This window comes from Phascolarctos cinereus, unplaced genomic scaffold (genome assembly GCF_003287225.1).
Source record: "Phascolarctos cinereus isolate Bilbo 61053 unplaced genomic scaffold, phaCin_HiC Scaffold_2;HRSCAF=192, whole genome shotgun sequence".
Taxonomy (NCBI): Eukaryota; Metazoa; Chordata; class Mammalia; order Diprotodontia; family Phascolarctidae; genus Phascolarctos; species Phascolarctos cinereus.
This window is the reverse complement of record NW_027555625.1, coordinates 238,754,119-238,771,645: the sequence shown is the minus strand read 5'-3', so window position 1 is coordinate 238,771,645 and position 17,527 is coordinate 238,754,119. Positions and strand designations below refer to the sequence as shown.

General features: G+C 38.9%; 1 protein-coding gene across 1 annotated transcript in view; it reads left to right on the top strand.

The window, feature by feature from the left end:
* The first annotated feature begins 4,409 nt into the window (after positions 1 to 4,409).
* The window catches only part of LOC110206425 (uncharacterized), a 119,235-nt gene continuing 106,117 nt past the window's right edge, over positions 4,410 to 17,527 (top strand). Inside the window, 2 exon segments of the mRNA XM_078149161.1 lie at positions 4,410 to 4,451; positions 10,537 to 10,715. Of these exon segments, the coding sequence (XP_078005287.1) occupies positions 4,410 to 4,451; positions 10,537 to 10,715 (221 nt within the window).

Genomic DNA, 17,527 nt, shown 5'->3' with positions numbered 1-17,527 from the left:
TCAGGAAAGCTGCTGTTTGCACAATCTCACTCACATCACCTATACTTAACAAAGAAAGGGGAAAAAGTAGATTTGCTTGTTCCTTTTTCATTGTCTGTAAAGCCTTCATGGAATTACATTTCCCCCCAAAAAGGCTGCTGCAGAAGACGCATTCTGCTAGCAATTGTGTTCATCACAAGGCTCTTGTGAAAGCTTGTTTGATGTATCATATGAATTTCTCATATCTCCCCACCAACTGAATGCTATCAACTAAATTTCTCTATAATTCTTCTATATGTGTCTCCCACACCTGTGATAGCACATCCTCGAAGAAAGGACAGAACATTTCTTATAGTTAAGTTTCATTGTCTTTCCTACCTGCGTTTAGATGGTTGGTTTGGGGCATACGGTTGAATCAATTAACAGAGGACTTGCAGAATTACAAGTGCAGTTATTAAAGAATAGTGTAATTAACTCTTCAGACTAATTGAAAATTTTCATTTAGAAGGAACAGCCAAGTACCTTTCTGCTTAACTGCTTTCTCACATAAAATAACTCTCATGAAAAGGTTCTTTAATGTGCATTCACAGCCACAGTACCTCTGAGGTTGCTGCTAAATTTTTAGGGAAGAATCAAATTATTTTTCCCTCTCTTGGATTATTCCATGGAGCTAGATGGAATTTTATCTAGCAGTCAACATCAAGGTGGAACTCAGAAGATGAAGATCTGGGAGAAGATTAGAGGGAGAAATAAGGAGTAACCCATTTTTGCTCACTGATTGGGTCAGTGATAAAGTAGGCAGAACATGGATTAGCTATGGAGGACTGATGAAGAAGAGGGTGAGCCAAGAATGAAGATGGGAGAGATTGAACAGCTGTCTCTTTCAGTGAGTGAAGGAATGAGCACAGTGATTTTGTGGAATACTGTAGTATTTGGAGGACTGCAACAAAGGGAAGGAGAAAAGACTAGAAAGAGCTCTGGATTTGGAAACAGAAAATCAAGTTCAAATTCTGGCTCAGTCCTTTTGGGACCTGTCTCTAGATTCATCTTTAAAAGGCTCAGGTTGTAAACAGACATAATGTAACGTTCTTTCCAGTTCTAAAACAAACAACCCTACAAAATACCAGCCTAAGGAACAGCTGATTGACACATAAGCTTTTAAATGAATGCTGGGTAAGTTGAGTTTTCAGCCTCAGTGCTGTAGGCAAACTATGAATGAATGAATGAATGAATGAATAAAAATTGTTTCTTAGGCATTTGCCTAAATGTGGTGCTAAGTTCTGAGGATACTAATAGAAAAATTGAGAAAGTCCCTTCTCTCAAGGAGATGCACTCTAACTGGGGGTGATTACACACGAAAGAAAGGCAATAAGGTGGCTTAGTGGAAAGAGTGCTGGACCTGGAGTCAGGAGAACGTGAGTTCAAATCTGGTCTCAGGCACTTACTAGGTGTGTGACTCTGGCAAGTCATTTTACCCTCTATGCATCAGTTTCCTCTTCTGTAAAATGAGGTAGAGAAGAAAATGGCCAACCATTCCAGTATCTTTGCCAAGAAAATTCTAAATGGGGTCGTGAAGAATCAGACACAATGGAAAAGCAACTGAACATACAAGAAAGAAAGCTTAGCTGCAGGACAGATGAAAAGGCCTAAGGGTGTAGCTGGGGGGGGGGCAGGGTGAATGGTAAGATCTTTGCCTAATGTGCATTGGCAGGTAAGACTGCAAGGGTTGGAGGTATGCAGTAAGTTGAAGCAGGCCAGCAGGACCTTAGGACATAGTGGGTGAAAAGTTGGTAAGGTCTAGTGGTTCTGTATCTCATCATAAAGGTGGTATTTGAGGCCCCCAACTTATCTGAGTGATGTGAGCATCCAAAATGCTCTTCCTGCAAAAAAAACTAGCCCATGGAGCCTGGACAGGGAAGGGGTGGGAGGAAGGGGCACCCTAATGGAGGATCTTCCTACCTAGCCACCTTGATGGGGTCTCTAGGTAAACTACCTTCTACTTTCAGAAGGAGAAGAGAGGAATTATGAGATGTTTAGAAGTGGTTCTAGAAAGCATAAGAAAGTAAACAGCTTGGGGAAGAAATCAGTCAGTATATATTTATTAGGTACCTACTATGTTCCAGGTAGTGTGCCAGGAACTGGGGATGCAAAAACAGAAGTGAAAAATCACTGCCCCCCAGGTACTAACATTCTGACAGGAGAGAAAACATACATATACATATAGAAGTGTATATAAAACAGATACAAAGTAACCTGGTTGGTGGGGAGAACCTAGCAGATGGGGGGACTGAGAAAGGCCTCATGTACAAGGTGGTGCTTGAACTGAGCTGTGAAGGAAACCAGCGATTACGAGAGGTGGAGGAGAGAAATTTTCAGGTTTCAGGTTCATCCAGAGAGGAGATGGATTGTCTTGTGTGAAGAACAGTCTGAAGGCCAGCTGCAGATGCAAGAGAGTGTTTTGAGAGACTGCTGTACATCATCCTCTAATTAGCAAGCTAGTACTTGATATTAGTAAGCAGAAAGCACTGGAGTTGGGAGCCAATTTCTGCCCTTTGTAGCAGGATTAGTAGTCTTATAACTGGATATGTTTGCCTGGCAAGGACTGGACTGAAGTACCTCCCTAAGTCCCTTCAAACCTTTCCAATCCTCTGAATCTCTCTCTCTCTCTCTCTCTCTCTCTCTCTCTCTCTCTCTCTCTCTCTCTCTCTCTCTCTCTCTCTCTCTCTCTCCTTCTCTCTCATTCATTAATAGCTGGCTGTTCTTGTCACTGCTTTTAACAAGAAAGTCCAAAGGTGATCCATTTATCCCATAACTGGGAATAACCCAGTTCCTCTTTGAAGCATGTGACTAAATGGATGTAGTATCACAGAATGGCAGAGCTAGAAGAACCCTTGGAGAACATCTAGTCCAATCCTTATCTTTACCCACAAAACAAAACCAGAAGGCCCCAGCCATTGAGATATGTCCCAGATCACAGAGGTAGCTAGGCACCAGAGCTGAGACTAATAAGTTAGAGTCTCTCTGTCTCATAGAAATTGGAGCTGGAAGAGGATACCTAGTTCTCTTTCTCCCTGAATAATCCTTCCCCACCATTTTACAGATAAGACTCAGAGATGTTAAGTGTCTTGTCCTGGACCCAGATCAAGTGACTTCAATCAACTTTCTGTATTGAAGATCACAAGAAGCCTTTAAATCTAACTTTCTTATCAAAGGCTACCAACTTTTCCCAGAGTCATTTAGATGGAGGTTTCATTAAGATAAAATGAAAAGTTTGCACCTTTTAGATCTAGTGCCCTGTTATTTTATAATATATTCTCAACCTTGCCTTTGTGGATTATTATTTATCATTTATTAAAATTGTTTGAATCTAGCTTTATGTGGCTAAAAATTGTTTAACCCAAAAAGCTTACTGTAGAGGTCAGGCTGACCTCAAAGAAGATCCAGGCAAGCTGGATGGTTGTGACGAATGCTTGGGTCTCACCCAGCAATATTGAAGGTGGAAGTGGGGGAATGTTTAGGGAGAATGATAATGAGTTCAGTTTTGCCCATATCGTGTTTAAGACTGGACATTCTATTGGAGATGTCTGAAAAGCAGATATGAGCTTGGAGATCAGCAGAATTTGAGGGCAGGAGAGGTGGATTTGAGAAATCTGAGAATCTATAGCATAGAGATGGTAATTAGATCCATGGGAGCTGGTGAGATCACCAAGTGAAGTAGTATAGAGGGAGAAGAGAAGAGAACCCTGAGTAACACTTATGGTTAGAGGGCTTCATATGGAGAAGGATCCAGTAAAGGAGACAGAGAAGAAGGAGAAACAGGAAAAAGTGATGTCCCAAAAATGTAGACAGAAGAGGATATTAAGAAGGAGAGGGTGATCAACAGTGTCAAAGGCTACAGAGAGGTTAAGGAGAATGAGGATAGAGAAAAGACCACTGGATCTGGCAGCTAGGAGATCAATGGTAACCTGGGAGAGAACAGTTTTGGTGGAACGAATTGAATTGACCGGACAGCAATTACTTTCATTCTCCAATTAGAATCCTTTCCTATGCACTCAGGACCTTGTTTCAGCAGTGCCTGCCATTTCCTAGTGTTTCTTTGGTTAATCATATGCTAGTCGATAGCTCTTTGCTTTTTATATTGAGGAAGTAAGGAAAAACAGCACTAAGTAAAGTAAACACAACCTTAACCTTTTCTTCTTTCTCTCTCTTAACTTGCCCTGGAAGGAAGGAGGAACAAAAAAATCCTTTTTCCCCCCCTGAGCTATCTCATAAAAGAGAGCAGATAATAAATACCACCAGCTGTTCGATTTCACTGGAGAGCAGGAAAGAATGAGGCTGCTGTAAAAGCAGAGGCAGTTCATGAATGAGTCGTGCCATATTAACTTGTTACCTTTAACGGGGCCCTCCTAGCAGATTCCCAGGCTACAGCCATGGAGGATAATTCCAGGGTGCAGAGCAATGCCATGCGTCAGGTAAGGTTCTGTTCATTTTCCATGATAGCTGGCCAGGATTTCTTCCTGGGCGGAAAATTTGTACTGTCATAGCCCTCCCTTCTCCATTCCCCTTAGGATTTCCACCGTCCTTTAAGAATCCACTTAGGGGCCACTTCTTCAACTTAGATGCCTTCCTCAATTCCCTCAGTTGTGAGTAATCTCTATTTCCTCAACCTACCTTGTATTTACATCTCTGTAAGCATGTTGTATTTACTCTCCCTCCCTGACCCATAGAAAGTAAGCTCCTTGAGGGCAGGGATGATTTTTTTTTGTCTTTTTAGCTGCTGTGCCTAGTATAGAGTAGGCACTTAATGAATGTTTGTTGAAATGGATTTCTTACATACTTCTCTATGCCTTTCATAGAATTATTGTAGGAAAAAAATGCTTTAGAATATATAGGGGTTTGAAGTGGATCTTTGGATCTGGAATGGGAAAAGACCTTAGATATCAATTTACATTTTACTTATGAGGTTCAGAGAGGTCCCCCTGAAGGTTACATATCAAGTACCTCCATTCCAAATTAATTGCTCATTCCACTATGTTAACTTGCCCTTCATTTTATAGATGAGGAAAGCAAAGCTATGAGAGGTTAAGATCATCATAGTATAGTAGAAAGAGCACTAAATAAAGAGTCTGGAGAACAGGATTCTAGCCCTAACTCTGCCACTAATTAGCAGTATGATCTTGAGTAACTAATTCACTCAGCCTCCTTGGGTATTAGTCTCAGAGCTGGGAATTGAACCTATGACTTAGCAAACAAGACCAGTACTCCTTTCACTTTACCTTGCTGCCTCTTGAGCTCCCAGGGCCCTTTCAGCCTTAGGGTGTCCTGTTGTAGGATTCTCTAGTCTAGTGTGGGTGACACATCACATTTTCTGGCCAGGCAACAGAGAGAAATTATGCAAGAATTTTGTATCCTTGGTAATATATTTTCCTACAGTAATGGAAAACACTGGATTTAATTTATCTTAGAATATGTTATCTCTGCCTCTTTTTTGGTCTGGAAATGGTGGAACCAGACCCTGGACAGAGAAAGGAGACCATTCTAGACATTCTAGGTTTGTTAGAGTTGGTACCAAGTGAAAATGATTAACAGTAGTAAACCCCAAGATAAAACCAAACTTTCCTTAGTGATCTAATGAAGCCCAGGGGAGCAGCAAGTACTTAGTATTTGGGAGGATCTGTGATGAGCAATGTAATTGATTACAGAAAGGTTGAGTCATTTAGCTGCAGTTAGCAAATTATTCACAGTAAGAACACTTGATCTGTGCTTAAAGTGCAGGAAACTGGTAGGACTATTCATACAATAGCCCAGCCTAGTTGTGGGAGGCCCAGGTGGAAAAGGGACCTGACAGAGCAAAGATAGGGAGGAGAGCTTCCAGAGTCCCAATTTTAGTCTATTTCTAGAATTTACGTATGTATATGTATATGCATGTATATGTGTGTATGTATACAGGTACATGACATATATGTGTACATGTATATGCATATGTATAGATGTATGTATATATGTATATTTTTGTGTATATATATATGTATACATACAAAGGTCTGCCTTTTTCTGATTTTGGCAAATTTATAAATTGTAAGGGTCAAGGACAGATACAATGTTAGACTTGAGTAGGTAATTTCTAAAGCAGTAGAGTCAATGGACTTGTCTCAGTATTTTATTTCCCTGTTGCTTATTTGTATAAAACCAACAGAAGAAGCTTAGAATTTAAAATACTGAGGAATGCTAACCCGCAGGGCTATTAGGCAATTATTGAGCAAATGGTCATAAGCCTCAGTGATAAAGATTTGGGAAACGTACTAGCTGATCACCATAATTTAAAGTGAGTGAGGTCTCACATTGAATTGACCCAGCTCTGGACTAGAAAGGATAGTCAAAGACAATAATAGGCTATCCCCTCTGCACTTTTATCTGTTGCCTGGGAAATGAAACCACCACCACCTCAAAGCCCAGTGGAAGAAGCAAAACTGGAGACTTTAGCCAATCCTCGTCTGCCCTTTTTGAAAGAGCTCAGTACTACCCCAGCTGAGAAGGGTGTACCCAGAGAGAGGTTTGATGTGTATATTTAGATACATTTGTTCAATGAACTTGTCAAGTTTTGTAATCAGAGATATGATGTTGCATAGGAAAATCCTTTCCTCTCCTCTGTTCTCTCCTCTTTCTTCTTCTCTCTTTCTTTGTTTTTCTCTCTTCTTTCCTCCTCTCCTGTCTTTTGTTTTCCTCTCCTCTTTCCTCTTCTCCTATCCTTTTTTTTCTCTCCTTTCCTCTCTTCTCCTCTCCTGTCCTCTATCCTCCTCTCTTCTTTCTCTCTATAAATTCCTCTCTCTTCTTGCCTTCCTTTTCTATCTTATTTCCCAAATTCATCTTTTTCTCTTTTTAATTCTCTCTTCTTTCCTGTCCACAACTAAATTTCCTTCTGCTGTCACCTGAATAACTTAGGCTGGGTTATCATGATTAGATTTATGGGTTATTGAGGTTGAAAAAAAGGCATCTTGGTTTTAGCTATCTGGATGTTTCTGGCAAACGTATGCTTCTCTTGCATGAATTTACTGACTTCCATGGTTCAGTGAAAATTTGAGTTGGAGGCTGTTTGGAATCATCTGCCTCATTTCAACTTTTGGCTTTGACCATCACCTACAAAAGTGGATGAGACTTATTCTGAATACAGGAGGAGTAAATGACGTGATGTTCAGTGAATAAGAAGACATTTAATTTCCAACTTTAGAATGTAAAATCTTAAAAATGAAGTATCTTAAAACTTAGAGGAGTGGCTATTGTGGGACATTAACTTAGTTGAATATGCTGATTCCATTGGCTCATTTTTTCAATAGGTTTGCAAATTAATCTAGAAGTAGCTTTTTTTTTCTACTAGATTTATTTTGTCTCCTTAGCTCAATTAATCAAGGGTGGTATGAAGCTAATGAAGCTAAAGTTATGTAATTTTATATACACATGTTTTTTTCCCCAGAGAGACTATAAACTCCATGAAGTCAGAAACTGACTCATTTTTGCTTTTATCACAAGGGCCCACCAGAGTATTTGGCACATAGGAAGTACTTAATAAATGCTTATTGATTGATTGGCATAGAGACTAGTCAGCTTTGCAGACTCAAGGTAGCCCTTTGTCACAAGGTAGATTGGGCCCCAGGGTAGGGATGTATTAGTCTGATGTAGCCCCTCTAGCAGTAAGAAGCAACTGAGAATTAATTAGAATTTTATTTCTAGAAGTACTTAACTGTTTTTTGTACATATCTATATCTATATCTATATCTATATCTATATCTATATCTATATCTATATCTATATCTATATCTATATCTATATCTATATCTATATCTATATCTATATCTATATCTATATCTATATCTATATCTATATCTATATCTATACCTATGTCTATGTCTATGTCTATGTCTATGTCTATGTCTATGTCTATATCTATATCTATATCTATATCTATATCTATATCTATATCTATATCTATATCTATATCTATACCTATATCTATATCTTTATACATACACATTTTCTGTTTACAGAAGTTAGGCTTATTATTTTATAATCTCCTAGGGAAGACTGGAAAGGTACCTGAAAATGAGAAGAGAGCTCACCTTATGACTCTAATAGCTTTCAAACAGGCTGTCCTGCTGCCACTCTCTTTCCCCTTTCTAATTGTGCTTTCTACTGATGCAAAATAAACTTTCTTATAAATCAGTCTGGTTATATAACAAATCTTAAGTGGCTTTGCATTTCTTCTTAAGGAAAACCTTCCTTTGCCTGCCATTTAAGGACGTCTGAAATCTTACATTGCCTTTCCTAACCAGCCTTATTCCATGTTACATCCTTTATTCTAGCCACATTGGTCACTTTCTGTACCTGTAAAATACCCAACTCTGTGCTTTTGTTCACACTGTTCTTTATGCCTGGAATGTATTCCTTCTGTGTTAAATTCCTTTAAAACCTACTTCAAATGCTGCCTTCTCTGTCAAGACTTCATTGATCCCCTTCATTGGTAAGAATCCTTTGACCATGGGCCTCTCGTATGCTTTGTTTTGCCTTTATCTTTTATTAGAATGTAAGCTCATTGTGAGTAGTGATTGTTTAATTCTTCATATTTCTATCCCTTGCACCTATTACAATGCCTTCTACATAGTAGGCATTTAAATTCTTGTTGATTAATATAATGTATATTATATCAATATATGTTAGTTATATATAACAATATATGTTAGGCAAAACTAAGTGTTGTGGGAGGTCCAAGAGAGAAGACTTTTTACTACTAGAAGGAATCAGTGAAGTCCTAATAGAGGAAGGAACATTTGAAATAGATTTTAAAGGAATTTGCCAGGGAAAGAATACATTTCAGTAAAGGGACTGAGGATTTGTTGAAGGAAATATGGATATTTAACTTGGACAGCAGACTTTGAAGGTAGAGATCCTCTCTCCTTTAATATTTGAAGGGTTGTCATGTGGAAGATAGATTATATCCAGAGGATGAAGGAAATGAAGAAGATACTCCTCTAACCTGTATGTAGCTAGGTAGACCAGTGGATAGAGAACTGGGCCTGGAGGTCTCAAGACCTGAGTTCAAGTCTGGTCTCAGATACCTACCAACTGTGTGACCCTGGACAAGTCACTTAACCTGTGTTTGCCTCAGTTTCTTCTCTATAAAATTGGGATAATAGCATCTTTCTCCCAGAATTGTTGTGAGGATCAAACGAGATAATATTTGTAAAGTGCTTAGCATAGTGCCTAGTACGTAGAAAGTGCTATAAAAGTGCTAGCTATTATTCAGATTGTAGAAGAGAGGATGTGTGTGTGTGTGTGTGTGTGTGTGTGTGTATGTGTGTGTGTGGACATGAGGATTGTCTTTCAAGTATTTGTAATATGGAAGGGGAATTATATTTATCCTCCTTGGCCCCAGGAAGCAGAACTAAGAGTGATGGCTCAGCTATACAGAGGCAGATGTTGGCTTGATATCAGAAAGACCTGCTGAAGAACTAGAGCTGTCCCAAAGTGGAACCAACTGCTTCAGAAGGCAGTGGATTCCTCCTCACCAGGGTCTTCATGTGGAAATTAGAAGACCATTTACTGGAGATATAGTAGAAGAAATTCTAGAGTCCTTAGACTGGATGACCTCTGAGACCCTTTCATCTCTGAGTTGCTGAGATACAGAGGAAGGAGTTTGTGACCAATAGGTGGAAACTACAGGGAAGAAGATTTGGTCTCAACATAAGGAAAAATGTCCTCCTGATTGGAATTGTTCCAAAATTGAGTGGCCTACCTGGGGAAGGACTAGGTTTACCCATTCCTGGAGGTCTTCTGGAAGAAGCTGCATAACCACTTTTGGGGAATGTTACAGAGGGATTCATGCTTCAGGTGTGGTTGGACTAAATGTTTTCTGAAGTCACCTCTATCTTGGAGATGGTACGATTTTTATGACCATTTTTCATTTTTCTTTTTTTTAAAATCATCTTTTATTGATATGTTTTAATGTCACATTCATTTCTGAATCTTTCTCCCACACCCTATCCAGCCAGCCAGCCTGGCTTTTAACAAAGATTAAAAAAAGAAAAAAACCCCAAAACTAGTTTAGCAAAATCTACTAATATAGAAACCACGTATGATAGTACATTCAATATTGTACACCCAGAGTCCTCCATCTCTGCAAAAGAAGGTAGGAAGATATATTTTCTCAACTCTTCTGTGGGACAAACTTGATCATCATAATCACATGGCCCAGTTGTATTTATTGTGTGTATTATTTTCTTGGTTCTCCTCACTACACTTTGTGTCATTTCTATTCTCATATTTTATAATGGAATATAACTAGCCAGGAGGTAGATATTTTTCTAATTTTTCATACCTCTCCAGTTCTTCCTGAGCTCTTCAAAGTGGCAGCTAGTGGCCTTACAATGTTTTTGATTAATTGTTTATATTGCTGGGACTAGAAGTCTTCAGGGCCAGAAATTTTTGTATAACTCAACCTCTTAGAATAGTCTTTGACCAAGTCTTCTCTGACATCCTCTAAACATTGTCTACTTTTGCTCCCAGTTCACAGATCACCTTTATTGTGAAGATGTAGATAAAAAGAAATCATTAAGTGCTTTTGACTTTTTGATCTGCCAGGAGGGAATAAACAGCATGTTAATGAGCCCGCAGAGTCGACTGAATTCAGAGCTATTGCAAACAGCAGAAATAATGAAAGCAAATATAAAGATGCTAGAAATATGGTTGGGACATTTTAGAAATTGAGATGCAGCTCAGAAAATAAACTAATAATAAAAATCATAGCTGAGTGAGAATGAAAGCCCTAACTTTGAGAGAAGATAGTGAGAGATCAGATAGCAGCTTTAGTTTAGTCTATTTCTGGAAGTCCCGGTGAATTCACCCTGAGGGTACTGAAAGACCTTGCCAGTGTGCTTGGTGAAATACTACTGATGATTTATGAAGGATCATGGAGATTGGGAAAGGCTGGAAAGAATGGAAAAATGTTTCGGTTTTCCAGAAAGGGGGGAAAAGGTATGCTCACCAATTGTCTGATAAATTTAATATTGATTATTGGTATACTTCTAGAATGGATTATTAAATAAATGGCTTATGAACATTTAGAAATGAAATTGCTTGGTAGGTGGGTCAAAATAAGTCAAACTAATTTTCTTTCCCCTTATTATAAGACCGGGCCCACCCGAGGATCCTATCACAGGATCATATATTTAGGGCTGGAGGAGACGTGATAGGTCATCTAATCCAACTCTCTCATTTTACAGACATAGAAACTGAGGCCCTTAGTGGTGACATGGGAACTAAGTGCCAGAGCTGGGGTTTGAATTCAGGTCTTGTGATTCCACGTCCAGGACACTTATCATTTTACCATGTGCACATAGGAAAAAGGACCCAGCAAAATAAAGGGACTCCAAGACAGCTTTTGTGAATGGCTTCCCCAAATGGCCCTTGAGGATATGAAAGCTCAAAACTGCACTAAGACTTTGGGGACACTCTCTGTACATTAGGGATAAATCATTCTACCTATCATTTTGTACTTATTTTTGCCTATATTTTGTACCTGTAGACATATTGTTTTCCCCTAGTAGAATGTAAGCTTTTTTGAGGGAAGAGGTTTTTCTTTTTTTGAGTCTCTCAGCACACAGTAGACAAATAAATGGATTCTTGTCAAAGTTAATTGAATTGTCTAGTTTCCTCTAGTGTCAGAAAACTTTGTTTATTCTAATAAAAACAATAGTTTTATATTTATGTAGTATTTTGAAGTTTACAAAACTCTTCAGAATAACAATTTGAGGTAGGTTGTCTAAGTATAATGATCTCCATTTTACAGATGAAGAAACAGGCTTACGGTGACCTGCCCGAGGTCACAGAGCTATAAAGTTTTAGAGTCCAGAGCTCTTCCCAGAATCAAATATACATCGATTCTGAAAGATTTTCCTTTTTCCTTCTTACTATCTTATCTGTACACTTGTTTATTCCTGGAGTTGCGAGTTTCTTAATTTTTTTGAATCAGGCTCCAGGCCCTCTGTTGGACCACCATTGATGGCATGTGACTATGGTGAAGGATGATACTGAGGCAAATGATTCTTTAATGAGAACTCTCTGAACACATACTGTGTTCTCCTATATGTTAGAGGCCCAGTTCTATAGTTCTTGGCAGGGAATTCTTTGAATCTGCACAGTTGCTGATGCTGTAAGACTCCACTAACTAAAACGCTCCCTATCCTCCAGAAACAAGCAGTTAATCAATGATGTGCCTTTTTGAGGGTGTCTTGAGTTCCTGGGCATAACTTTCATTTTCACAGTAGGTATCTCCAAGCTGAACTGAAAGCTAAATATTGGGAAACATTGTCTCCTGTAGTTTGCTTGAGGGAAAAGAAATTGATTCCCAGCTAATGGGGAGAAGTGATTTAACTTGAATACTTTGAGGAACTGTTTTTTCATCTAAGACAGAGGTCCCTCCACTGAGGCAGGTCACAACTTCTTAGGAGATGGTATTCAGGAATTGCTGTGTCTTAAAACGTTTGTCTCCTGTTGGCCAACATGTTGACAAATCTCTCTGCATTTAGGGAAGCTGATTTTTGGATAAGAGGCATACAAATCAAACAGCAGCATTTACTAAGCACCTACTATGCTGCTGATTGATTTACATGCTTCTGTTCTAATAGAGGAGAAAACATGCAGACATAGTTTTTGTTTTGTTGATTAGTTGTGCCTGACTCTGTGACCCCATTTGGGGTTTTCTTGGCAAAGATATGGGAGTAGTTTGCCATTTCCTTCTCCAGCTCATTTTACAGATGAAGAAACTGAAGCAAACAAGGTTTAAGGTTAAACTACTTGCCTGGGATCACACAGCTAGTAAGTGTCTAAGGCTGGATTTGAACTTGGTTCCTCCTGACTCCAGGGCCAGCACTCCATCCACTGAGACACCTCGCTACCCCTCTGCAGACACATAGCTATATAAAAACATATATAGTACAAATTCTAGGTACCCTTGTATCTGTGGTATGGAGGCATTAGGAGCTGCAGAGTAGGGAGCAGCAAAGGCTTCCCGCAGAAGAAGGTGATGTTTGAGTTGTGTCTGGAAGGAAAGCAAGGATTCTAAGAGGTAGAGATGAAGAGGAAGAACATTCCAGGAATAAGAGATTAGTCAATGCAAAGGCATAGAGATGAGAGATAGAGTGCTGTGTATGAGGGCCCACAAGGAGGCCTGTTTGGTTGGATTATATATAGCCCATCCCTGGGCCCACACATGAAACCATCTCAGATTGGGAGGACCTACCAGAGTTTTTGATCCACAGACGGAGCCTTGAAGAGCCAAGGGTCATCTCCATGCCTGATGAGGTGGGGCTTTAGAGCAAGAATAGTGACATGTTGTGGGTGCTCTCATCCATGGACCAGCTTAACTAAGTTCAGAGAGGTTCATCATCAGGTTGAATATAGGGGGATGGATTTTTCTGCCAGAACAATTCTGACATATCATCTCCTAAGGCTTCAAGGAGCTATGAAGGAAATCTCTACACCAGTGAAATCACAGATGTGTGATGTATTGAAATGTGTACTCTTGACCCCTATCCACACACACACTGATAAAATCTAGCACTCTAAATCTGAATTCTGGGCTCAGAACAAGAAATTCTCAAATGTCCCTTTTGCCTGATTCTTTTTTGTTTTGGTTAGTTCTTAGCTGTGGTTTCGTTGAGGCAGGAAACATGCCCCTCCCCTCATCCTTCCCCCACCCCCGAAGATGAACAACTCTTCTAATTTATCATCTTAGTTTCCAAGGACCCTAACAGGTCATTTGACTGGCTCATGGTCACACAGCTAGGATGGATCAGGGTGTATAGCTGACCCTAAGCCTAACACTTTTTAGAGTTCTTAGAGATTAAATAACTTGCCCAGAATAATATAACTAGCAATGACTCCAAGCCTTGTACTCTTACCCTTTCTTATTTAAAAATTTTCTAATTCTTATTTAGATGACTTTCTTACTTCAAAAACTATCCCTTTGTGCCCACCAAGCCATAAAATGCAGGGGCTATTTGGGAAGTAGTTATAGTTTACCCCACAGTGGGGGTGGGGAAATTCAATAGAAACATGGCCAAGATGAGTTAATAAGGCAAAATGTTAAATGTGAGTATATAATATACGAGATATATATATATATATATATATATTATATATATATATATACACATATATACAACATGTGTGAGAATATAATATGAAGAGGCACACCCTCACTGACCACTGACACCCATTTGGATTGCCTTCAGAAAACAAATAATTCTTCACAGAAAGAAGTAGACATGAGACAGCTTTTGTGCATGATCTGGAGAAAACCAATTCTAGTCCAGAACATTCTACATACATATAAGGTAAGTCAACATGCAGTGAGCCCTCAAGAAATATAGGTAGACACACAATTCCATGCAGAGATATATGCTCTACTTATTGATATAGTCTTCAAAAGAATTCTGAACCAAGGTAAGAAAAGTGATGAGAGCTTGTGGGGGTACACACACACACACACCCAGCACATATGAATTTTTATTTTACAAATATTAATAGATGATTACTCCAAGATTTTATTTTCACTGAATGTCTATATGTTAGTCAATTTCTGATCATGTCTGACCTTTTTTTTTCTCTTGAGGCAAAAGCAAAGTTGGGCTGTCTCTCAGTTGCAATCAAACTGGGCTATTTCATTTGGGGAATCGGGGCAGCTAGGTGGTGCAGTAGATAGAGCACCAGCCCTTAAGTCAGGAGGACCTGAGTTCAAATCTGACCTCAGACCAAACACCTGACACTTACTAGCTATGTGACCCTGGGCAAGTCACTTAACCCCAATTGCCTTTAAATTAAAAGAGAAAAATCTTTCACAAGATGTGTCTTGGGGGGATTCAAACAGATAAAGGTAGGGTTTGAGTGTTTCAGCAAAAAAGTGGGACACTAGTATTAATGAACAACTTTTAATGCAGCCAATTTGCTAAGTTATCTCTCCCTTTCTCTTTGTTTCTTTTACATGTGCTTTTTGTTGGAGAGCTGCTAAAATGCAGGTCTGAATCAGTGTAGAGGCCTCAAGAGATGAGATGGGCAGACCAGCAGATGCCCTGGAAGAGCTGAAGCTGGAGGCCACTGGATAAGGGTAGAGAGTAGCTCAGTTCTTTGAACATCCTCTGACCAACCAGGGCAGATGACTGAAACCTGGTGTAAGGAACCATACCTCTCAGTGAGAATTTCCTTACTGAATGCAGTATTTTATTCTTCTTCAATGAATTTGGACAGGCAAATGACTGAATATCCACTTCTGCTAGACCTCAAAAGGAGTATCTTCATATATTTTTGGAAGCCTCTCAGGAAGCAGGGTTAGATTTGACTCCTAAAAAAGCAAAACTTGGAACTATTGGTGGTAGCTAAAGAAAGGCAGATTTTGACTCAATATGACAAAAATAAATTCCTAACAATTAGATCTGACCAGCACAAGAGTTGACTCCATTGGGAGGTAGACATAGATGGACTTGTTCAAGTGAAGGCTGAATAACTACCAGTCAGGGGCTTTCTAGACAAGATTCAAACTTTTGGTAGAGGTTGTGTCTATATTTTGTGACTCTTTCAACTTTTTTTTTTAATATGTAGAAAATGTTTTATTGAGTGTCTGATTATAGAATGGTATTTAATGGTGACAGAGGCAAGGTAGTAGTATGGATATAAAAGTATTCTCAGAACCAGAAAGAACTGAGTTCAAGTCCTGGTTCTGATACAAATTGGTTATGTGATTGCAGGCAAACCACGTCTCCACACCCCTAGGCAATTCTGTAACACTCTAAATTGTGAAACACGTGTAGACCTGCACTAGCAGAGGGAGTTTCCTATTTTCATCACCTGTCATTCTCTCTGTCTCTGTCTCTCTGTCTCCCAACAAAGACGAAACATTCATTTTCCCCTTCCATCCCTCCATCCACTGAAAAAAAGATAGAAATACACAAAAAATATGTGAGCACAATCAAATACAATCTTCAGATTCTGCAATTTCAATTTTGATGAAGCAGTGATCAAGTAGATAGACTTAAAATCTGAGTTTTTATCTTCCTCAGCCCCCTACTAAGTGTGTGAGCTTGGGCAAATCATTTAACCTCTCTGAGCCTCAGTTTCCACATCTATAAACTAGAGATAATAATAGCACCTGCATTGCAGAGCTGTTGTGAGGCTCAGATGAGATAATACATGTCAAGCACTGTATAAATATTAGCTCTTATTATTATTATCCTTATTTCATAATCATCTCATTTCAGAACTATAGGACAACAGGCCTTAAAATAACTAGGATATTACCTGTTTTTTAAACCACAAATATTTTTCTGTCTAGTCAGACCATAGAGCTGAAAACTCTATCCCCATACTGCTTTTTAATTTGTTGTACCTATGGTGACTTGGATGTCATGAGGCTTTCAAAGTTAATCTGGGCATTAACTCAGATTTATAACACAGAAACCAAGGATTTTGTCAGTAAGAGTAAGTGCAGAGTCAGAGGATATAGGTTCAAATCTAAACTCAGCTACTTACCACCAGTGTAAGTTGGGCGAGCTGGTCAGCCTCTCATTACCTCATTACCTCCTGTACCTTTAAATAAAGGGGTCGGATTAGAAACTCTCTAGTTCCTCATCTGTAGAATGAACTGGAGAAGGAAATGGCAAATCACTCCAGTGTCTTTGCCCAGAAAACCCCAAACGAGGTTATGAAGAGTTGAACACGACTGAAATGACTGCACGACAAACAAAAACGCCCCCACCATGTCTAAATCTAATGAACGGAACGGTGAGTGCTCTGCCCTGGATCTGGAGGTTCAGCCCATTTCCCTCCCAAGCGACTGGCTATTGGACTTTTCCTTCAGGACAGAGTTGGGTGGCAAGAGGACAGTGAAACTCAACTAGCAATGAAATTGGGCTTTACCACCTTGTTCTTTCTCTGAACATGGTTAAGGTGGAGAATAACATTTTAAAGATCAGCTGCTTTGAAATCCTTGGTGGTTTCTTTATAAATAATATATTACAGCATTGCATATTATATCATTGAAAAATCCAGATGCTCCTTCAACACTGTCTTTCAGAAGTAGCATTAATCTAGTAGAAAGCCTGAAGTGACCCGAAGTTGGGAGCATTGTGTTTGAATCCTGGCTCTTTATTTATTAGCTGGATGACTCTGGAGATACATCCATCTATCTCTATCTCTATCTATCTCTATCTCTATCTCTATCTCTATCTCTATCTCTATCTCTATCTCTATCTCTATCTCTATCTCTATCTCTATCTCTATCTCTCTCGATCTCGATCTCTATCTCTATCTCTATCTATCTCTCTATATCTACATATTATCTATTATAGATATCTCTATATATCTATAGATAATATATCAATATTATCTATATATCATATATTATATAATAATATTAATATTATCTATTATAGATAATTATCTATAATAGATAATATATAGATATATAGAAAAAGATACAGATTTCTCTCTATATATATCATAT